Here is a 22,625-nt window from a genome sequence, read left to right as displayed (position 1 = left end):
TTTGAAAATCTTAGAATGCCTACAGTGTGGAAGCAGGCCCTTCAGCCCATCGCGTCTACACGCATATTCCAAATAGCATCCCACCCGGACCCACTCCCCTACCCTATCCCTGTTACCCTGCATTTCCCACGGCTAATCCAGCTAGCCTCTAATTTAGCATGGCCAAGCCACCTAACCTGCACATCTTTGGACTGTGGGAGGAAACTAGAGCACCTGCAGGAAATCCACACAGACACGGGGAGAAATGCGCAAACTCCACAGACAGTCACCCAAGGGTGGAATCGAACCCGGGTCCCTGGCGCTGTGAGGCAGCAGTGCTAACCACTGAGCCATTGTGCCATCCTCCACAGGCATCCCCTCCATACAGTCAGTCTGAATCCAGTTGGCTTTCAGCCTCGGTTTTGCCTGATAACCCAGACCTGTCCTGTCTTGGATTTGACAAGAAGAAAATAATCAGACACAGCAGTGAACCATTTGGCCCATCAGGGCTGTGTGCCATTCAGTATGATCATGTGACTGTGCCTCGACTCCGATTTTACTGTCTGCCCTTCTGAACCCTTGGCTCCCTTATCATTAAAACAAAATTAACAAACTTAATCATGAATATAATCTGTCACAGCCTCCACACTGTGGAAAAAGATTCCGCAGGCTAGTGACGCTAGGAAAGGTATTTTGACTAAGACGGAAGATTGCACTGTATCTTGCTTCAGTCCCACCAACACACCAGCGTCAATTGGAATGTTTTACCCAGTTAACAAAGTGGCTAATTTGTTAATTTATTGGTGTTAAGATCCAACAACCATTTTTCTTTAATAACAGTTATTGATTTATTTTGAATAAGACTTGCTTAGCAGTGATATAAGGCTAATTAATACAGTTGGAAATATGAAAATATAAAAGGCCCCAAAACACATGCACATTCAAACCAAAAAGACAGAAGAAGAAACAAATTTCTGTCTGCAGAGATTCGCTCTGAGAAAAAGGGCTGAGGGGTGGAATGTTCTAATGCTATTGGTCTGGCAGTTTTGGACAGGTGCCATCAAACGTCGCCAGCTGTTTCTGGGATCTTTGCAGCCACCCCGTAATGAGAAATCCCTCAGTTACTTTCCAAGAGGACAGTGAGGCTTCACACTGGATTCATGATGACATGTTCTTTCAGAAAGAGGAGAGCTGAACTAGGAACTCCTCCCTCTCAGCAGGCAGGTTATCAAATACTCTAAACAGTATCCAAAGCAGAAACTTGAAATTGACAGCTGTAAACTCAGGTAGGAGTTCTCCACTAAACAGTTATCACAGGATACATGACATCAAAAAATGCCTTGTTTAAACAAAAAAGTTCCAATGTCCTTCCATTGACTTCTTCCTTTATAAATATCTATCAAGGTATCCACAGTCCTTCAATCTCAAGTCAACAAAAGAATATTAAATATGAAGCATAAATAACTGATGACAACTGTGAATAACAAGCTAATACCACCCTATTCTAAAGGTCTCGTATTTAATCTTCATTGCTGGCGAGGTGAGAAAGTCTCCCAAAGGACCTTCTCATTGGCACTTAATTGTTGAGGGGGCAAAAAGGCCATGAGTTTCTTACAGAGCCAACTTGCCCCATTATTTGTAATAAAGTCAGAAAGTGCTGGAGAAACTCAGCAGGTCTGTCAGCATCTCTGGAGAGAGAAACAACATTTCAAATGCAATATGACTCATCCTCCCTTTCTCTTTATTATTTCCCTGTCTTAATATCTCTCTTAGCACCACCAAGGAGGGAAAATGATGCCCACTATGTTTCAATAAAATTGCATGTTATTTTTCTAAACTCTAATGGGTATAGGCCCAACCCACTCGACCTTGCCTCATTTCCTTGGGTACTGACGCAATATGGTTTCTATAGCATCACAACTGTTGAATGTAATGTGTAATGTAAGTTAGTCTGCATCAATGTTCTGAATGTGCACTGTTTAAGTTTCTTTAATCCATATCTGTTTGAATTGTTCCAGTTGTTTGTGGAGAACCAAGAATTCTGAATCTTCCTTCCATTTCTAGGCTGTTGCTGGATATCTGCCTTGATGGAAATCAAACAGTGTCTGTGTGTGTCTGTGTGCTTTCCTGTAGATTTTGTTATATAAAGTTCAAGCAGATTGAAGTTGATTCAATCTTTAGTAGGCCACGAATCAGTCCTGAAAGTGGAGTTAACCGGGAAAAGATTCCTCATTATCTTATCTTTTTGCCTTTGATTACTGGTGAGTAGCATCTCAAGCACATTCCAGAGTTTAATTACAGCAATCGATCAGTGCCTCTGAACAAAATGTCTTCTGAGCTAAATTAGGTATAGACAGGAAATATTTATCACCTAATGTGTGCTACTTGAAAGGTTACCCTCAGGCCAGCTTTATCCTGGAACTAAAACCAAGGGCCCTTTCATGTTGCTCGATTTGTCATAATGCAAGTGATCTTTTTTAATCATCTGTCATAGTGCTGAGGTGAAATAACACAGGGTTTGACAGGAAAGAAACTGTCTCTACTATATTTTGTTACACTTCTAACAGGTGTTTGTAGAAGAGATGGAATTTGGAGTACTATGTTTATTATTTCCGAAAATTTATGATTGCTTTGAGCGTTAAATTACACTTCTGTGAGACCTTTTATTCTTTGAGCAAAAACTGCATCCAAGCCTTCTCCACTTTCCAGTGGGAGGTACTGGGTGCACTGTTGGCCAGGACTTTTGCTGATTCTGAAATCAAGTAGTTCTGCCAAAATATATTTAGGTTGACTCAGCATTAAATTCCACAGAGTGAACTCATTTCAAATTATTTTCCAAAGTGCCTGAAAGCTGCTGGTCCGTTTTGTTGTGCAAAGGAATTTCACTAAAACCAGAGTGACATGGATATTTGGAGATAACAAGAACTGCAGATGCTGAGTTCTGAAAAAGGGTCCTGACATGAAACTTTGACTTTCCTGCTTCTCTGATGCTGCCTGGCCTGTTGTGTTCGTCCAGCTCCACAATGTGTTATCTCTGACTTGGATATTTGCTGCAAAGAGTTTCAAGAAAGTGGTTCATCATCCTCACCCCAACCTCTTCAGGACAACAAGATATTCACGCCCTATGAAAGAATCCAACTGAAATGCCCTCTAGAATTGGGCAACAATTCCCAGACATTTCCTGGAACGTGCCACAGAGTTTCTTTTGTCTCTTTGGCAGTCAGCACAGCAAGCTGTGTCTGAGGACAGTATGTACAAATGCAGTATCTGATAGATTGGGTGAGCATAGCTAAGCCTAAAGATATCTTTGTGCCTTTATGTAAGAAAGATTTACATTTGTACAGCAACTTTTCCAAAGTGTTTACAGCCTTTGAAGTACTAGTGCAAAGTGCACGCATTTTTTTTTGAAGTAGGAATTACAGGTAACACAGTACCCACAAAAATGTCAATGCAGCAACGACCAGGCAATCTACTTTATGTACAAAAACAAAGTGGTTGGAAAAGCTCAGCAGGTCTGGCAGCAACTGTGAAGGAAAAAACAGAGTTAACGTTTCGGGTCTGGTGACCCTTCCTCAGAGGAAGGACCTATTTGTTCTGAGGAAGGGTAACTGGACCCGAAACGTTAATTCTGTTTTTTCCTTCACGGATGCTGCAGACCTGCTGAGCTTCTCCGGCAACTTTGTTTTTGTTCCTGATTCACAGCATCCGCAGTTCTTTTGGTTTTTTTTAATCTACTTTATACGTTTTGGTTGATGGATAATGTTTGTCAGCGCACCAGGGAAAGCTTGCTCACTGCTCCCTTGAAGTAGTCTCCTGCAGCTACCCAAGCAGTGAGGTGAACTGCCAAGTGATAGTATGTCATTAACGTGTACTTCATACTTATTTATCACGATGGACAGGCCCATTTTTTAATGCCCAGAGAACTGTTCTGAGGAAGGGTTACTAGACCCACAACGTTAACTCTGATTTCTCTCCACAGACGCTGCCAGACCTGCTGAGCGTTTCCAGCAATTTCTGTTTGTGTGTCTGATTTCCAGTATCCATGGTTCTTTCGGTTTTTATTTAGCATTTTAAACACGCCTTGTGATTAATACAAAATGAAGATGTTGTTCTGTCCTATTGTGGAAAATTGTGGTTTTGAGAAACATTGCAGCAGAAGTTCCAGTGATTTCTCTCTTGTGGAAGTGCGATAATGTGACGTTCCGTTCACCTTTTGTTCCCATTCTAGATCCTGTTTTGAGCTACGGTCTTGTGGTTACTTTGAATAACCTTAAACATTAAAGATTAAGGGATGATCTCATTGAAGTTGTCCAGGTGATTTAGAAGATCTGATAGTGTAGATAAAGGGAAGCTATTTCCCGCGGTGCAGAGATACAGAACAAGAGCAATCTGCTTTAACATAGAGCTAGAATATTCTCGGGTGAAATCCTGAGCACTTTTTTAAAATAAAGTATATATGGAAATTTGCAAAGACCTTAAGACCATAAGACACAGGAGCAGAAATTAGGCCATTCGGCCCATCGAATCTGCTCCGCCATTCAATCATGGCTGATAAGTTCCTCAACCCCATTCTCCTGTTTTCTCCCCGTAACCCTTGATCCCCTTGATAAGCAAGAACCTATCTATCTCAGTCTTAAATATACTCAATGACCTGGCCTCCACAGCCTTCTATGGCAGTGAATTCCATGGATTCACCACTCTCTGGCTGAAGAAGTTTCTCCTTATCTCTGTTCTAAAAGGTCTTCCCTTTTACTCTAAGGCTGTGCCCTCGGGCCCTAGACTCTCCTACCAATGGAAGCATCTTCCCAACATCCATTTTGTCCAGGCCATTCAGTATTATGAAAGTTTCAATTAGATCCGTCCTCATCCTTCTAAACTCCATCGAGTATAGTCCCAGAGCCCTCAAACGTTCCTCATATGTTAAGCTTTCCATTCCTGGGACCATTCTCGTGAACCTCCTCTGAGCCCGCTCCAGGGCCAGTACATCCATCCTGAGATATGGGGCCCAAAACTGCACACAATACTCCCAATGTGGCCTGACCAGAGCCTTATAGAGCCTCATAGTACAATTTATATTCAAGTCCTCTTAAAATAAATGCCAACATTGCATTGCAACTTGTGCCTTCACTCAGAAGATCTGTAAGGCTGTGGGTCAATGGAAAATTTCAGAACTCTGTAGATTTTTACCAGATTTTTATTTTAATAGATTTATGGATCACAGAACAAAGTGGGAGTAGTTGGAGTTAAGATGTAGATCAGCTCTGGTCTAATTAGATAGACAGTAAAACAGGCTTGTAGGGATGAATAGGTTACTGCTGTTGCTATGTTTAGTTACTTGGGGCAAGGTAAAAATGGTTAATGGTATTAGACTTCTCAGTCACCCTCGTGTTACTGAATTTTACAGTAGTGTTTACATAGCATTTTACAAGCTCACACATCTCATTGATCATTTCATTTCATAGCATTCTCTGTTACTCCACTGACATGTCTAGGAATATGTCAAAATGGTTTCTATCTGAGGGTCACAAATATCCAAAACATCGATAGAGACAGTCATTAGCTGATTGACAGTGGCCTAATTTGCCAACAGTAAGAAAGCTGAGAACTTCTGGCAGGGCCAGGGATCATGTTACATGACTACCATCCACCTTGTGTAGCTTCCAGTGCGAGGAAACGGGAGGGATGCTTAGAAAGACACACAGTGGCATACCAGCATTAAGCAGTGCTGCTCAGAATTGAGTGCAAACAGACATTGGTAGTTTGGGGTAGTAGGAACTGGAGAATCTGAGACAACAAGGTGTGGAGCTGGATGAACACAGCAGGCCAAGCAGCATCAGAGGAGCAGGAAAGCTGACATTTCGGGTCTGGACCCTTCTTCAGAAAGGGACTGTTTGGGGCTGTTTCCAAATTTGACGTGGATCCAAGGAATGCCATGTGAAACATAGTTTCAGTTATCTGGGAAGTATATTGAATTGTGATAAAACGTAGGTGTAGTCATCACATTAAAACAACATTCTCCTCCAATATTTAGTGATGATGATACAAAGTCTCAGTGTCAGTTCTTAAATATATCTATGTAAGTAGCTGAATGTTAGTCTGTACAGGCATTGTCATGTATCCTGTCTGAATGTTTTACGCTCTGAGTGAGGTTGGGATTAAGGATAACATTGGCCATGCGCTATAGTGTTCAATATTTTCTTTTATTCGTGAGTATTGCCAGCATTTATTGCCCATCCCTAATTGGGGCAGTTGAGAGTTATCCACACTGCTGGGTCTGGAGTCACATGGTCCAGACCAGGTAAGAATGACAGTTTCCCTCTCTAAAGGACGTTAATGAACCAGATGGGTTTTACTGACAATTGACAATGGCTTTGTGGTCATCATCAGACTCTCAATTCCAGATTTTTATTGAATTCAAATGCCATCCTCTGCTACTTAGATCCCAGAACATGACCTGGTCTCTGGATTAATAGTTAAGTGATAAAACCACTCGGCTATCACCTCTCCAGTAGATAAGAGTGAGCCCCTTCATACAATTGCATAATGTCAGTATCTAAGTGCACCTCTGCTAAGTGTCTGTCGAAACTAGTTGACAGGAGCTGAAATGGTGTATTTAATGGTGTGCAAAACAGCTGATTGCGAAGCAGCATCTTGTTTGACACCTTACAGCATGTTTTTTGCTGTGATCTCTGTATAAAATGAGTCAGGTGTAAAAACGGGGTCCCCACTTTCTAAACGCAGTTTCGGGATCAATAATTCTATTAATCATTTGCATCCTATAATTTAAGCAAACCCAGATTCCAGAAACCTGCACTAAAATGTAGCTCTGTAAACTTACTATGGGGCTAAGGGAAGCCGTTTTGTTGATTTTTTTTTTTAGACAGTGTGTGCTGGCTTGAGGTATTTTCTTAAGGGCTTCTCTTCAAAAATTGAGTCCAAAGCAGCTATGAGATTCACTTCCTGGTGTGTATTTAAATTGGAAAAAGGGCATATGTGGAACTTTGTCTCCCTGAAATAAGGGTTGTTGTGAAAGTACAACAACAATGACTTATTTATATAGCATCCAAAACGTGGAGAAATGTCCCAACCTAAGTTTAAAATAATGAAACATCCCAAGGTACTACACATTTGCATTATTTTACAAAGTACAGTACCACTCCACTGAAAGGCCTGGTAGGTCAGATGACCAAATATTTAGTCAAAGTGATGGGTTTGAAGGATTGTTTTGAATGGGGATAGTGAGGTACAGAGGAGAGAGGTGGCAGTGGGGATTTTGAAGGTTTGGGTCCTCAGCCGTTGGAGCATATGCATCACTGTTGAAATGAATAAAATTAGAGGCGTAAGAAACCACAGTGAGAGGAGTGCAGATATGTCTGTGGAGCTGGAGGGGGAAACAGAGTTGGGGAGGAGTGAGGCCTCAGAGATGGTAAGCAAGAGTGAAGTTGTCAAAATCAAGATGTTTCTTGATGGAGAGCATTTTTATTTCTGGTCAGTGAACACGGGTGAGAGGGGAATGGGAGTTGAGACACGGGCAGCAGACCTTTGGATGACTTTAAGTTTTCAAAGGGTAGACCATCCAAGCGTCTAAAGGAATAGTCAAATGGAGAGGTAATGCAAATATGAGTCAAGGTTTCAGCAGCAGATTGTCACAACTTACTGGAATATGGTGATGGAAATCAAGCCCCACCGGTCTCAGATTTGTCACAAAAGTTGAAGATTTTAAAGTAATTTCAAAAATTTTTCCAATTTACCTGATTTCCACATCGGATTGGTAAAAAGTAAAGACCAGAATTCTGCACTGTACAAGAATTAGCTACAGATAAACAGTTAGAAACCATGGGCACATAACACTACCAATTATAATTCTGCTCCTTTTATAATCTTCCCCTTACACAGACAGACATAACAGGTGGGTGTTAAAAAAAGTCACATGGAAGAAGGAAAAGCAATGCTGGACAGTTCGGTAGTCTTTATCCACAAATTCTATTGTATTGGTTCTTGCTGATCTGAAAATTTCTTCCTGAATTCTCCTCTGAACGCTTCCACTGGGTTGCAAGAGGCACAGGGTGGTCGGTTCACTTGCTAAATGTCTCTGATGTATCAGTTAAAAGTCACAGCTATAGCAACTGCTGAAAGAAAAGATAAACTGGTTTTCTTCAGGTTCAAAGTGAGTTTTGATTGCAGAGAACAAAGAGACCACTTCTGAGCTGGTGGAGATCTAATCCCTTCTTTGTAATGGATCCTTTTCAGAGTGGTAGGCAGTGACAAGTGGGGTTCAGTGCTAGGACTGCAGCTGTTCACAATATACATTAATGATTTGGACTAAGGAATTAAATGCAATATCTCCAAATTTACAGATGACACTAAGCTGGGTGGCAGTGAGCGCTGTGAGGAGGATGCTAAGAGGTTGCAGGGTGACTCGGACAGACTAGCTAACAGGGCAGATACTTGGCAAATGTAATATAATGTGGATAAATGTGAGGTTATCCACTTTGATGGCAAAACAGGAAGGCAGTTTATTATCTGAATTGTGGCAGTTTAGGAAAAGGTGAGACGTGGGTGTCATAGTGGAAAAGACAGTGGAGGTTGGTATGCAGGTGCAGCAGGCAGTGAGGAAAACAAATGGCATGTTGGCCTTTATAGCGAGAGAATTTGAGTACAGGAGTAGGGATGTCTTGCTGCAGTTATACAGGGCTTTGGTGAGGCTACACCTCAAGTATTGCATGAAGTTTTGGCCCCCTAGTCTGAGGAGGGACATTCTTGTTACTGAGGGAGTCCAGCGAAGGTTCACCAGACTGATTCCCAGGATGGCAGGACTGATGTATGAGGAAATACTAGATTGACTGGGCTTGTACTCAATGGAATTCAGACAAATGAGGAGGGGATCACATAGAAACCTACAAAATCCTGATGGGACTGGACAGGCTAGATATGGGAAGAATGTTCCCATTGTCAAAATTCCAGAACTAGGGGTCAAAGCCTAAGACTAAGGGGTAAGCCGTTCAGGACTGAGGTAAGGAAAAATTGCTTCATTGAGTTGTGAACTTGTGGAATTCTCTCCCACAGGAAGCTGTTGGGGGGCCGGTTTGTTAGATATAGTCAAGGGGGAGCTAGACATGGCCCTTGCGGCTAAAGGAATCAAGGGGTATGGAGAGAAAGTGGGATCATATTGAATGGTGGTGCAGGCTCGAAGAGTTGAATGGCCTAAACCTGGACATATTGTCTGTGTTCTATGTTTCTATGTAATATGTTTCCAAGCTGTTCAATCACCTGAGAACTGATCACATGATTGGCATGCAAAACATGTTTGTAACTGGTCGCTAGTCCATAGACCGATCCACTTCTTGTTGACACCCAGCTGCATCTGTAAAACCTCTCAGCTTCAGTTTATCCATAAACACTTCAATTACTACATCTTCAAACAGCCAGTTATGATGCTTGTTATTGATGCTGAATTGCGTATTTTTCCAAACATGTGGCCATCCGTTCAGAACACTGATGTTAAAATGGTTCTTTCTCATGTCAGTCCACAAATTTAAAAATGTCAAATAAAATGACATGGTTCCCACAAGATGAAGTGATGCATGAGGTGTTGCGAAGCTGGAAGTAGGCAGGGTTAGTGATGGCACAGGCATGAAGTTGGAAGCTCATCTTGAGTTCAAATGTGACACCACGTTTGACTCAAAATGGCTTAATCCCAAACTGCTTCAGGGAAAGGGCTGGGATTTGTGACTAGAAAAGAGAGTTTATTGTGGAGACAGTGACTTCAGCTTTCCCAAATTTTGATAAAGTCCAGAAGATAAAAAGGGGCATTTTAAAGCATACATTTAACAATATAAGCATTGGGTGTTGTCAGTTCTCCTAATGTCTCAGTCAAGAAAAGATTTGTGTTTCATTTATTTCACAAGTTTGGGATTTCTCAAGAAATTTCTAGCCAAGGTAGATGTTTCTGTCATCATTGTTTAGTCATACCTGTTACTTTGTGGCAGTTATTATTTAACCCTCATCTCTTCAGAGCTTGAAGTCCACCCACTGTAGTGTACCATTAATCCATCCACAACCCTCCATCATCAGTATCGTCTTCTGGAAGCCTGACCAAATGTGGGTCTACCTACAGCTCATGGACCATAGCACCACCTTCTCAAGGCCAGTTGGGAACAGACAGTAAATGCTGACCCAGCCAGCAACACTCGTGTCCCATGAATTAATAACGCAAATGAGTCTTGGTAGGATGGTCAGCCATTGGATGGCATCTGAATGGGATCTAATATCCTGTTTTGAGCTGCCTGCACCTGTAGGTAACTGTTTAGCGGTTGGGAACAAAATGGAGATTTTTTCCTCTGGGCCCCGGGAATACTGAAGCCACTGGTACCACTTCAGGTTACCGTACTGGAAGAACAGATGCCAACTTTGTCCTAATGGATGGTTGATCCTGAGACCCTTACAGTCTGGAATATTCAGCATCTCGCAGTGTGCTGCATTAATTCACTGAGCAATTAGGAGAACTGATTTATTTTAGCAGATCACAAGCAATTGAAGAATCATATTTTGTCAGAAACATGATGTTTAGTAAAGGAAAAGAAGATAAGCACTGCTTTGAGGAATGTATGGAAATTTGGTACAAAAGCAACTGTCATCTCAGGATCTGTATGAGCATGTATTTCTTCCTGTTGAGAATTTCCAAGCAATTTCATTGAAATCTAAAATTTATGGGTCCTCTTTCAAAAATATGTTTACGGAGATAGCTTGAGGCTACATCAGGAAGTGTTCTGTTTCTACAGTTAGTCACCCAGCAACAGCCCCATCATTCATGAGATAATTTGAGTGTAAAATGGTAGCCAATGTCTGATCATAACTCGGGGGTAGGTTTCCAAGTGCACTTCAGTGGCAAGACATCGGTAGTTCCTTTGATTCATTTCTTATCCTGCCAGTGTGCATTGTAAGGTTACAAAGGCGTGTCGTGCTCTGTTTTCTAATACATGCTGTTAGAATGGTTTATGGAAGCAAAGGTGAGAGGTTGCACAAGCTCAGAGACAACTTCATCAGAGAGGCCATAGAAAGCCAACCACTGGATTGGGATTTCAAGAGCACAAACAAGGGACCCATGTGACCATGTATTGCTGACAGGCCTGCGACTCACGACCCTGCAAGCCATTGCTAGCTTCGTGCTGCTAAACGTGTGAACTTCGTGAAGCCCAGGGACAGTCATTTCCTTGGTGCAGCTACGTGTTGGAGCTCGGTGGCCCAGGAACGATTGTTGGCAGCACAGGGACGGGGCCTGTATTCGGGTGCTAGAGTACAGCCAGGCAATGCAGGGTTACTCGGACTTAAAAGGAATTCAGCTCAGCTGGAAATCAAGACCAAGAAATCTAGACCTGAGACCAGATTGAGAGACGTCTGGAATCATTCAGCTTTTGGTTGAGAAAATTCCATGTGGACTTTGGGTGGAGTAGAGTGGGCTGGAGATCTCACGAGGAGCTGAAATTCCTCGGGAGGAAGACAGAGTTTTAAAGTATTTTCATGATTCACAATAATAACTGGCCTCTGAGAGGTTTGCTGAGAGATTTGGGAGATCTGGGTGTGCCATTGAATGTGCATTTTGTTACTTGGTCTGCCATTATTGATTTATATTGACTTCAGTTCAGTTCTGGAGAATAAATGATAAAATGGATTGTGATGACCATTTGCTTTATTGACTCTTGCGTCTGTTGTTTGCAATCGTAGAAACTTATGGCTTTATTTTGCTGAGTAAGAAACTGGGATTTCAGGTTTGTTCTACTTGTGCAATAAATGTTACTGGCCTCAAACTGGTTTGGAACAAAGGTCAGATCTCATCTGGTGCAGTAACACTATGGTGGAGCTCTAGGTTTGGGAAGACTGTCCTCTGCAATCAGCATCTTCAGTTATTCTGCTGTTATCACTCACAAATGAGAACATTCTGCCATTGCATGAGAAGTAATACTCAAGAAGCTTAGAAGTAATTCCATATCACTGGGAGCCAGGATGCCTGTTGAAAGGCAGGACCCCATTGGCATCATGGTAGCCAGGCTCTGTCTCTCCCAGCTGGAGCAGAATCTTCTTGAAACATAGGGATGTCAGTAGCCAGCAGGAGAGCTGGCAAGAGGCTTCTGCCGCCTTTTCCAGGGAAGGCCCATGGAATCACAAACCAGTCTGAAATAACAGCACAGAGGCCAGTATCCCATCACCAAGTCGCCCTTTTATTTAGATGTGCACAGTACATGGGCTCTGGCCAGGCAGCTCAGAGCCAGCCCCTAGAACGAGGAGACTCTCTGAATTTCCTGTTTATGGCTATCAGTCAGGGTTCCCTGATTGGGATTGTTAGCCTGGGCCAATCAAGGACCTCCTAGTCAGGGATTCACCTGACCGTCGTTCCTGCACCACAATCGGGCAAAGATGAGGCCAGCAGTCGGCCTCGCTTTGGTGGTGGTGGTGGTAGGGGCTTGTGGAAGTCATGCCTAGCAAAACGTCCAACCAGAGTTTGGCAGCTCTTGCACTCAGCAATACCACAGTGGAGCCTGTGGCTACTGATGGAAGAGCAAGCTGGAGTCCTCGGAGCACAGATGCTTCAGGACTAAAGGGCCTGATGTTGGGGTGGGGGAACAGTGTATCGCATTAAGTGCCAGAGGAAGAGGGTGCAGGAGGGTTCAAAGTAAAGACAGAGAGTGGAACCCGGTGGGCACCTACTGCCAGACCATTCACCTGATGGTTTGGTTACATGACCTGGCACTTTGGTTGAGGGATGCCCTCCTCATTGAGGTGACACAATGTTGTAGGGTAGCAGCTGACATGCCTGCCTGAAGCTGGGCTAATATGGTGGCGTTGGGCTGACACATGTAATGGTCCTCATTCTACCATTTAATGCCTTATCCCCCATGATTGCTCTCATCCTCATAGTCCCCTTATCCATCAATGCACCCTGAACTCCACTATACCCTCATTCTATATATGCTATCTTAGCCAATATCCTAGCCAATATATTACCAAAACTTATGAGCCCAACATTAGGAAATCTTTGAGCAGCTCCTGTATCTTAAAAATAAGTAAGGATTATTTTGATATCCATGTAGAAAACCATTATCCACTTAAAATATCATTTGTTAATGTAAATGAACAATCCTTGTGTATTCACTTACAAATACATTATTCTCTTTACAACACATAAGTATGTCAAAATAAACACACATCTCTGGAATATCCATTTAAAGATGTTGTTCTCTTAACAATTCATGAATAGGAAGACACAATAAACAAGCTCACATTTCCTTTAATAACTGCACGAAAAACCCCTCCTGAGCAGAATTCATTTGTTTTTCTGGATGTTGGCCAAAAGTTTATATTGAGATTACACTATGTTAGTTCATGCAGGATATGCTTTATCTTGTTTTGTCTTCTGTCTCTCAGTCTTTCCACTTCATCAGAAAGTAGAGGTTATGTTCTCTCCAATATTCCAGGAACCCAAATGGGCTACAACACCTGAGTTACAGGGCCTTTTGCACTGTCAACACAGAATAAAATATTGCTCATATCAGGCTTGCTTATTTAAATTAGTCATTTTAAAAGTGTTCAATTTTAATTACTTAAACTGTGTTAAAGGGGAGGCAATGACCTGGTGGGTATTACATCCACACTATTCATCCAGAGATCCAGTTGATGTTCTGAAGATGCAGGTTCAAATCCTGCCATGCCAATGCTACAATTTGAATTCAGTACAAATCTTGAATTAAGAATCTAATGAAGATTACATGATCGGTTGTTGAAAAACCCATCTTGTTTACTTATATCCTTTAGGGAAGGAAACAGACCTCCTTACCTGATTTGGTGCACATGTGACTTCAGATGCACAGCAATATGTAATCTCAATATGATTTGGACAACTTCCAGAAACCCACAAATGGATACTGCTCGGCAGGGGTTGTTGGCACAGCTGTCAAGGGAGAATTTAGCTTGTTTATTGTGATTTATTATGACTCTTAACTACCCTCTGGGCAGTTAGGAATGGACAATAATTACCTGCCTAGCCAGTGATACCCATATCCCATGAATGTTGCAGCAAAACATTCTAGTTCCATCTTTATTAATAACAACGAAATAAAGTAAGTAGAGTTAAAGATTAGAAACTGCATGGTACATAACAGATGATATGCTAGTGAATTCCTCACCAGCTTTCCTAGAAGCACTATTATATAACCAGTCCAGATTGGAATTTTCTACATCTGTAGCTTTGCTGTACTGTAAAGTAATCACACTTATCATGTCATCTCTGGGCCTCAAACCCATGCACAACCTTCTTTCCTACAACTGAAAAGGAGATTAAATCTAAGTTGTCCTTCGACTCATTATCAACTCTAAGTCTGCTTGTATTAAATCCTTTCATCCTTGGTGCCCAGGGACAAGTCCCATTAACTTAGGTTTTTCAACTTGAACATAGAGAAACATCTCTTCCTGTGTTTATAAAAGCCCTAATCTATGAATCCTGATTGTATTGAATGTGGTTTTAAAACTAAAATTTCCATTGGGATATTGTGTGGTCTCTTTATTTAAGCAAGGATAAAACAGCATTGAAGCTGAAGGGTCATTAAATTGTTCCTTCCATTGAGAGATTATCTAATGATGAAAGGCTGAATGAATTGGACCTATATACTCTGAAGTTTAAAAGAATGGCATGTGATCTTATAGAAGTGTACAAGATTCTGGCGTGTTTGGTATGGCATGCAGAGAGCGATTGTGATATCACCGGGACTTTACAATATGGGCACACAAGCTCAGAAAAGGAGCTGATCATTTAGTACTGAGTTGAAAGGAAGTTACTTCACTCAATGGCTATGAATCTCTAATCCAGGGTGTTGTGGACTTTACGTTCTTAAATGCGCTAAAGTCTGAGATACACAGATGTTTCCTCTCTCCGGGATAGACAATGAGGAGCTAGCAGGAAAATAAAGTTGAAGCCCAAATCAGCAATGATCGTATTGAATGGTAGAGTGGGCTTGATGGGTTACGTGCTCTAAAGCTCCTGCTTTTATGTTTTTACAGAATATGCTTCTTATGTTCACAGGTAGAGAAGCAACGAGCTGATCTTTCCAGGGAGCTAGAAGATCTGACTGATAAACTGGAGGAAGCAGGTGGAGCAACCGCATCCCAGGTAGTAATTCAGTGTTATTTTCCATTGCCTGCTTGCTGTGTTTTGTTAATCCTCATTTTCAATTAACAGTGTAGATTCGGACATATTTATATGGTTTATCCCAGACACACTGTGAGGGAATGATTACTAGAGATATCATAAATGTCTTTAAGGTTTATGTTGTAAAATCATAATTCGTCACTTTTCAAGGGGACATTTAGACATCTTTGTGCTCTTTACTAAGGCACTGGGCAAAATTACCACTCATTTAATAAAACATGGTCTCCATTATACTGGTTCCTTATTTACAGAAAAAAATCTACAAAAAAAACCCCTCTTTACAATCTTTAAAATCTCTTCTTACAATCTGTGCTCTCACTGCAATCATGTTTGCATATGCTTCCTGTTGTTGTAAGTTGGAATAATTTCTTAGAGTCAGAAATAAGGGAATGTTCTGAGGAGAGTTGAGTGAAAGGAAACACCTGACAATGTTTTTGCCATTCTTACTTCCTGTTGGGATGTAGAATATCCAGTGAACATTTTGTCCAGCAGCAAGTTCAATGTGAGTGAAACAAAATTCCATCCATTCTTTTGGTTGATCGATGGTTGTTGTGTTTACATAAGGTTAAGTCTTCAATGTATTAACTTCAAGATCAAACGTTAACAGGAAAAAAAACAGGGTCGTATTGGCCTTTTTTCCACCAGGGTCTTGAATTTTGTGACAGATAAAGGACAGACAGGCAAATTAGAATCTAATACAAGACTGTCTTTATTAGTGATTAGTTCTTACTAAGCACACCATTAACACGTTATCTAATTGTCTGACTAGTATCTAGGTACCACCCATACATGGCAAATCGTGCGGGTTCATTCGACGAGTCTGTTCTTCTGAGTTCCAAACTCAGGGTCTTCTCTTCACACTGATTGATCTCGAGATTCACAGCCAATGTCTAGATGTGCCTTCCTTTCTATGTTTTCTCCCAGTCTTCCACGCTGCTCGATGTCAAGCCTCACTTACACAAAAAAAAGCCTTGTAGTTTAGAGCTCATTTGCCCAAGGGTCATGTAAGCAGGAGATGTCTTGTGTTTCTGTTGTTAGCACCAGACATTTGCTTTGGTCAGCAGTCTAGCTTCACCTCCCCCTTTTTACAGCAAGCTGAGTCAATGTCTTTGTGAAGTTTGCACAAGTTTCCATGATGCTTGTCGAGTTTCACTTGTGAGCTATGGGGGTCACAGTTACCCAAAGGATCACAGTAGAATAAACTATTTCCACTTATTGGGGATTCTAGAATTTAGAGCATAATCTGAGAATTAGGGCCCGGCTGTTCAGGAGAGATTATAGGAATCACTTCTACTCGCAACGAATGGTAGATGTTTGGAACCATCTGCTGCAAATGGTAGTGGATGCAGGATCAGTTGTTAATTTTAAATCAGCGATAGATTTAGATTAAACAAAGGTATGAAGGGATGTGGGTCAAAGGCAGGAATATGGAGATCGGCCACAGATCAGCCATGATCTCATTGAATGGCCGAACAGACTTAAGGGGCTGAATGGCCTACTCCTGTTCCTATATTTGCATTTCAGTTACTGATGTAACACTAAACTCCCAGGAGGCTGGGTGAGTAAGCGTTCCCACGTGTTAGTACAGGATCGTACACACAGGAAGTGTCCTTGTTTTATATCTGTATTTGTTGATGAATTGGCTGATTCTATTCAACGTATCACCCTCCGTTTGCTGGGCTGGGAAAGGATAGAAAGATCAACATAGCTTCCTGCTCCTGATGCTCTCCAGTGATTCCCTGCAGAAAGGCGGATGCCAGTGGTTCAGCGTCCTGACATTCTTCATTGGTGTGTGAAGACAGGGCAGCTGGGTCATGGAAATACGTCACACCTCAACTCCTATCCTCAATGAGGCTCCACACCTTTAGGAGAGAAGAAAAGGAAATTGTGTGGACAGAGGACCACAGGGTGGGGTTGGGGAGAGGAGTTTCAAAGGAAAGTATAGAGCAGCATGAAAATTCTGTGACAGTCCTAAAAGTAGAGTGGTGAATGTGGCCGTTATCTGTCGAAATTCCAGGTAGACTGTGGGTTTGAGACACTTTGAGCAGGTTTTAGTAAAATGCTGAGAGTCAGGATGGCATGGTGAATTATATTTTAAAAGAAAAAAAATACCATCCATTTTGTTGGATGGACATTTGTTTTAAGCAATTTAAATTGGATTTTTTAAAATTACTTTTGAATCTGAATAATGGGAAATAGTAAGCAAAATATTAAGAAGGGAAAGAAAGACTTTTCTCTGGTCTTGCTGAGTGATTTTGCTCTCAGTCATGCAAAATATAGATCAGTGGCATGTGTTAATCTCTCTCAATGTTTTGTTGCCATTGAAGTCAAAAAAGGTTGTGATAAAGCAGACATTGACAAATGTTCAGTAACCAGAGGAGACAGATTTAAGACAATTGCCAGAAGAACTAGAACAGGGATTATTTTCCTTACAGCAGGTTTCCATGGCTCTGAACACACTTAGGGGATGATGCAAGAGTGAGTTTCAAAAGGAATGCCGTAGGGAATTGAAATTGAAAATTTTCATGACAGACGGGAAAATGCTGCATGTTGGCACTAATTCGGTAGTATTTGTGGAGCGGGCACAGGCTTAATGAATTTAAGTGGCTGTTTTCAGTTCTGTATGTTTCTCTGAGTGATAGCATCTAAGTCTGTAACAGGAGTTGAAGATAAAATGGAACTCTGGATCTGTACAGATGCAGATTGAATTATGCCACTTACGTGGGAACTAAAACTTTTGTGTGGGTTTTCCTCCCAAAGGGTTGAGTTGAAATTAGCTACAAAGAGCAATGAAAATAAAATGGAGAGATTTGTGAACGGGCTGGTGATTCACTCGCAATTAATTCATAATTTGCACAAATTTGGGTTCTTCAGAAGAGTCTAGGCCCGAAACGTCAGCCTTCCTGCTCCTCTGATGCTGCTTGGCCTGCTGTGTTCATCCAGCTCTACAACTTGTTATCTCAGATTCTCCAGCATCTGCAGTTCCTACTATCTCTGAAACCACTTGCACTTATGTGGGCCTTCACTGTCGTGAGAAATTCCAGGGTGCTTCACAAGAGCATTACCATGAGAGTTATTTTGATTTTGGCTGTGGAGGGAGCTGCAGGCTGGAAACTGAGGTTAAGACCACATTTGGATCAGCTACAATCTTACCAGATGACTGACAGAGCAGGCTGAAGGGGCCGAATAGCCTAGTACTGCTCCACTATTTCTAGTGGCCTAATGATCTTAGTACGATATTTGCGGAAGAGGAATATTGTAAAGATGTGCCCCTTTAAGGGCAAACTGGGATCTCTCACATTTAAAGTCTTTTTTTTGATCTTTCTCTTGGAGATTGAGATGAATAAAAAGAGAGAGTCGGAACTGCTGCGACTGAGGCGTGAACTAGAGGAGGCTACCCTGCAGTCGGAATCCACAGCTGCAGCCCTTCGCAAGAAACACGGGGATACTGTAGTGGAAATAACCGAGCAGTACGAGAACCTGCAAAGGATACGATTGAAAACAGAAAAGGAGAAGCAAAGCATGAAACTGGAATTGGATAACATGACCCTCACCATTGACAGCCTCCAAAAAGCCAAGGTAATGCAGTTGTTTACGATAAATTGGTTGAACTCTGTCACTCTAAATACATACAATATACATTTCTTCCAGATCGTGCCCAGTTTATTTTCACCAAAACTGTTTGCTCCTAATTAAGCCAAATTTTTTTTTCCACCACTCTGTTGCCCACTATCCAGGGCAGCCCGGGGTCTCAGTGGTTAACACTACTGCCTCACAGCACCAGGGAACCTGACTACGATTCCACCCTCGGGCAACTGTCTGTATGGAGTTTGCACATTCTCCCCGTGTCTGCGTGGGTTTCCTCCGGGTACCCTAGTTTCCTGCCACCGTCCAAAGATGTGCAGGTTAGGTAAATTGCCCATTGTCTAGGGATGTGTAGGTTAGATGGATTAGCCCTGGGGAATGCAGGGTTACAGGGATCAAGTAGGGGGTGGGATGATCTTCAGTGAGTCAATGTGGACTTTTTGGGTCTAATGGCCTGCTTCCACACTGTAGGGATTCTTTGACTCTCTGAATTAGAGAAATGGTCGAAATTGCAGAATTACTCGGCCAACTTGAACAGAATCTCTACAGCAAAAAGTTACAGTTTAAAAATATGCGCAGCTCTGAAGCAGAGTCATATCAGGCTCGAAACATTAACCCTGTCTCTCCCAGCACGGATGCTGCCAGACCTGTGGAGTTTCTCCAGCACACTCTGTTTCAGATTTCCAGCATCTGCAGTATTTTATGTCTTTACGCCACAGCCAACTGATTATTTAACTAGTACTTTTAGAAACTTACAGCAGGGTTCAATTAAAGAGAAACTCTGCCAGCTGCAGCAAGAGTCTCCTGATAAAAGCAGGCTTATTTCTCCAGCAGCGAGTGGAGGATAGTTGCGCAATATAATTTCTACGAGTAAAATCAATCACACTCAGGTCAGCAGCATGGGTTCGAGATGTAATCAGTGGGGTAGCTGCCCAATCATCTCCATCGGTGTGGAGATTTGTAGTGAAGTGGAGTGCAGCCTTGTTAATTTATATAGAATGGCCAGTATAGCAAAACAGCAGGGTCTTAAAATTAGAGCTGTACTAATAATTAAGCTATTATTCAGGAGTCAAATTGCAAAGAATGTTCTCTCACATGGGGCAGTGAAAATTGCTCCTTCCAAATAGGTTGCAGCATTAATACAGAGATAGGCATCGGCTTGGGAAAAACGGGGCACTTGGCCGCCTTCCTAAATCCAGCGATACCACATGTGGTTGTGCCTGGAACTTTTTCTTTTCCCACAAAGTGTGCTTGCAGTGCGTTGTGCAAACCACAATGGGGTTTGGGTGCTAAGGCGGGCTGTTTAGAAGGCCTACCCTTGTTCCCAGTGACAGCAGCTGAGCTTTTAACATTGTTTAAAGGCCCTGCTAAACACTACCCCCACCAATCCCTTCATTTGAAAGAGTATTTTTCCTGTCGGCTTTGACATTCCTCACTTCAGTGACGAATTCACTGGAAATAGTTTAGGTAGCTTCACTTTACCTTTGTTGCTGTCTCTAATGTCATTTATTACATACTGCAGGCTGGGATCAGCTATTGAAAGCTGCTGCGTGCTCATTTTAGCTAGTCCCTGAGGTCTTGTGTGTTGTTCAGATTTGCAGTGATGCCCAGATCCGCAAGCTGGAAGACTTGCTGTCAGAAGCCACTTCCAAGAATGAAGAGCTGCAGAGGTCGCTCACTGAGCAGAACCTTAGCAAGACAAGGCTGGCAGGTATGGAAGAAGGAAAAGATTCCAGGACTCGTGTTGTTTTGTCTGTGTTGAAAGAACAAGTTAGTGCTCTGTCCATTATGCTGCACTGTATTCCAGAACAAAGCAACTGAGCTTGATTGGGCCCACAACCATCGCATTAAACTTCCACTCCCTTCACCAGGGAACCACAGTGGTAGCAGTGTATGCCATCTACGAGATGAACAGGGATTAAGACCCCAGGGATAGAAGCCCAAAGAGTATGATGGGAAGGTCAATCATGGGCCCATTCCACTGGTGGCATAACGGCAGCAGAGATCAAATGCAACCCCATCCTGCCTAATGATGTTACCTTAATGCCTAGGAATGCAAGATTCCACCTCGCCAATCACTTCAGTGTCAAAATCCAGGAACTGGCTCCCTAACAGCCCTGTGACTGTACCACGTGGACTGCAGTGGTTCACAAAGGCGGCTGACAACCACCAAAGATAATTAGGAACGAGCAACAGATGCCGGTAGTTCTTAAATGAAAGATGAAGAAATTGATAAATTGGTTTCTGTCACAATGCCAAAGAGATGAGGGATTGTGGAACTATGGGCCCATTTTTCCCCTCACTTGAGAAGGGGGACTAATTAGGTGAGTTAGCCCTGAAGTGATACTCGGCGTCATGCCACCTCAATGGTTCAATGCTGGGCAGTAAGGTCTTTGGAGACATTCTCCACTCGCTAGAATAAGGCCCTTAAAGGGTCAGTTGATGGTCCCATATGGGCCTCTACTTGCCATGTCCTCAGTGACCTGCCTTCATGGCAGGTGACTAGATAAGCAGGGTCACCTGCTTGCCACATTGGAGTTGAGGGTCCTCCATTTGCCCCAAACTGAGGGTAATCACAAACATGGGCAAGAGGTCCAAGGGTGTTGACCTTTGAAAGCCAGCCAGCCAGCCCATACTCCCCACCGGCCGTTATCTGATCTCTCTGCATCTGCCACACTCCAAGAAGTGAGAGAGAAGGGCCTGCCTCCTCCCCATCAGATCCCCTGAAGGGCAGGTTTTGCCCAATAGCCTTTAGAATGCAGAAACTGTCACCTCTGACTGATAGACGTTGCTGAGCGAGTTTGCCACTGTTGAGACCTACAGTCCATAGAGAAACACGCTGTAACTTTTTAACTCTCCGAATGTTGCACAGCTTGGCAAGCTTTCTTGGCAGTGTGGCAGGCACTCAGTCAGCATCGAACAGGCCCAACATCCATATATCCGTGAAAAAGGGGAAATCTCCACCAATAAATCTGACTGCTGACCTCTTCCTGTCATGTCAAGAATGTCTGCTTGCAACACCTGTGCTATTGACATTTACTCCATTTGCAGTGCTAATTAGTTACCCAATCTCTCTCTGGGCCCACTTGCTCAGTATTGGGGTGGAATGATTGCTTTTGGTTTCGGGTTTGGAACATGTACTTTGTTTCTGTTGGCGTTGATTCTTGGCTTGGACATATATTTGCTACTGGCATTCACCTGGATCCAAAGAACAGTAAAAGCCAATATTATTATTTCTTTTCCTTCGGGAAGCAGTTTTAGTACTTGAAATTCCTATGCCAAAAATGAACCAGCAAATGATAGGCATATGACTGTATGTTGAGTGTTGTTCACTGATGCATTATTTGATAGGCCTGGGTGTAGTGTGCATCTACAGTTGTTCTTGGCTCCAATGTAAGATCAGCAAAAAATTTAATGCAGCTGTAAAAAATAGAGACAGGAAGACAACAGAGACTTAAATCATGGAGATGGATTGAATGAGTTGAGTAATCCCAAAATTGCTTGACTGAAAACTTAACTTAAGAGGATGTTTTAAAAATCTCACTGAAATTGAGTGAACAGAACTAAACAATGAGAGAGTAGTTGGTGTAAGGCGATTCCAGAAAACATGGAAATTCATACAGAAAAGGTGCAAAAACCTACCAAGGCCAAATGGAGACAACAAGGTGCAGGGCTGGATGAACACAGCAGGCCAAGCAGCATCATAGGAGCAGAGAGGCTGACGTTTCGGGCCTAGACCCTTCATCAGAAAAGGGGGAGGGGAAGGGGGTTCTGAAATAAATAGGGAGAGAGTGGGAGGCGGATAGAAGAGGGATAGAGGATAGGTGGAGAGGAAACAAACAGGTCGAAGAGGCGGGGATGG

At 42.5% G+C, this 22,625-nt stretch overlaps 1 protein-coding gene across 9 annotated transcripts in view; it reads left to right on the top strand.

Moving 5' to 3' along the window:
• LOC109912679 (myosin-16) overlaps positions 1-22,625 on the top strand; it is a 269,712-nt gene that overhangs the window by 190,195 nt on the left and 56,892 nt on the right. For all 9 annotated transcript variants that reach the window (XM_048610911.1, XM_048610913.1, XM_048610909.1 and 6 more), the window contains 3 exons: positions 15,053-15,139; positions 18,512-18,757; positions 20,357-20,474. In XM_048610911.1, coding sequence (XP_048466868.1) covers positions 15,053-15,139; positions 18,512-18,757; positions 20,357-20,474 — 451 coding nt within the window. The remainder of the gene's footprint in view (positions 1-15,052; positions 15,140-18,511; positions 18,758-20,356; positions 20,475-22,625) is intronic.

Source organism: Rhincodon typus, chromosome 23 (genome assembly GCF_021869965.1).
Source record: "Rhincodon typus isolate 14 chromosome 23, sRhiTyp1.1, whole genome shotgun sequence".
Lineage (NCBI taxonomy): Eukaryota > Metazoa > Chordata > Chondrichthyes > Orectolobiformes > Rhincodontidae > Rhincodon > Rhincodon typus.
This window is presented reverse-complemented; position numbering and strand designations above follow the sequence as displayed.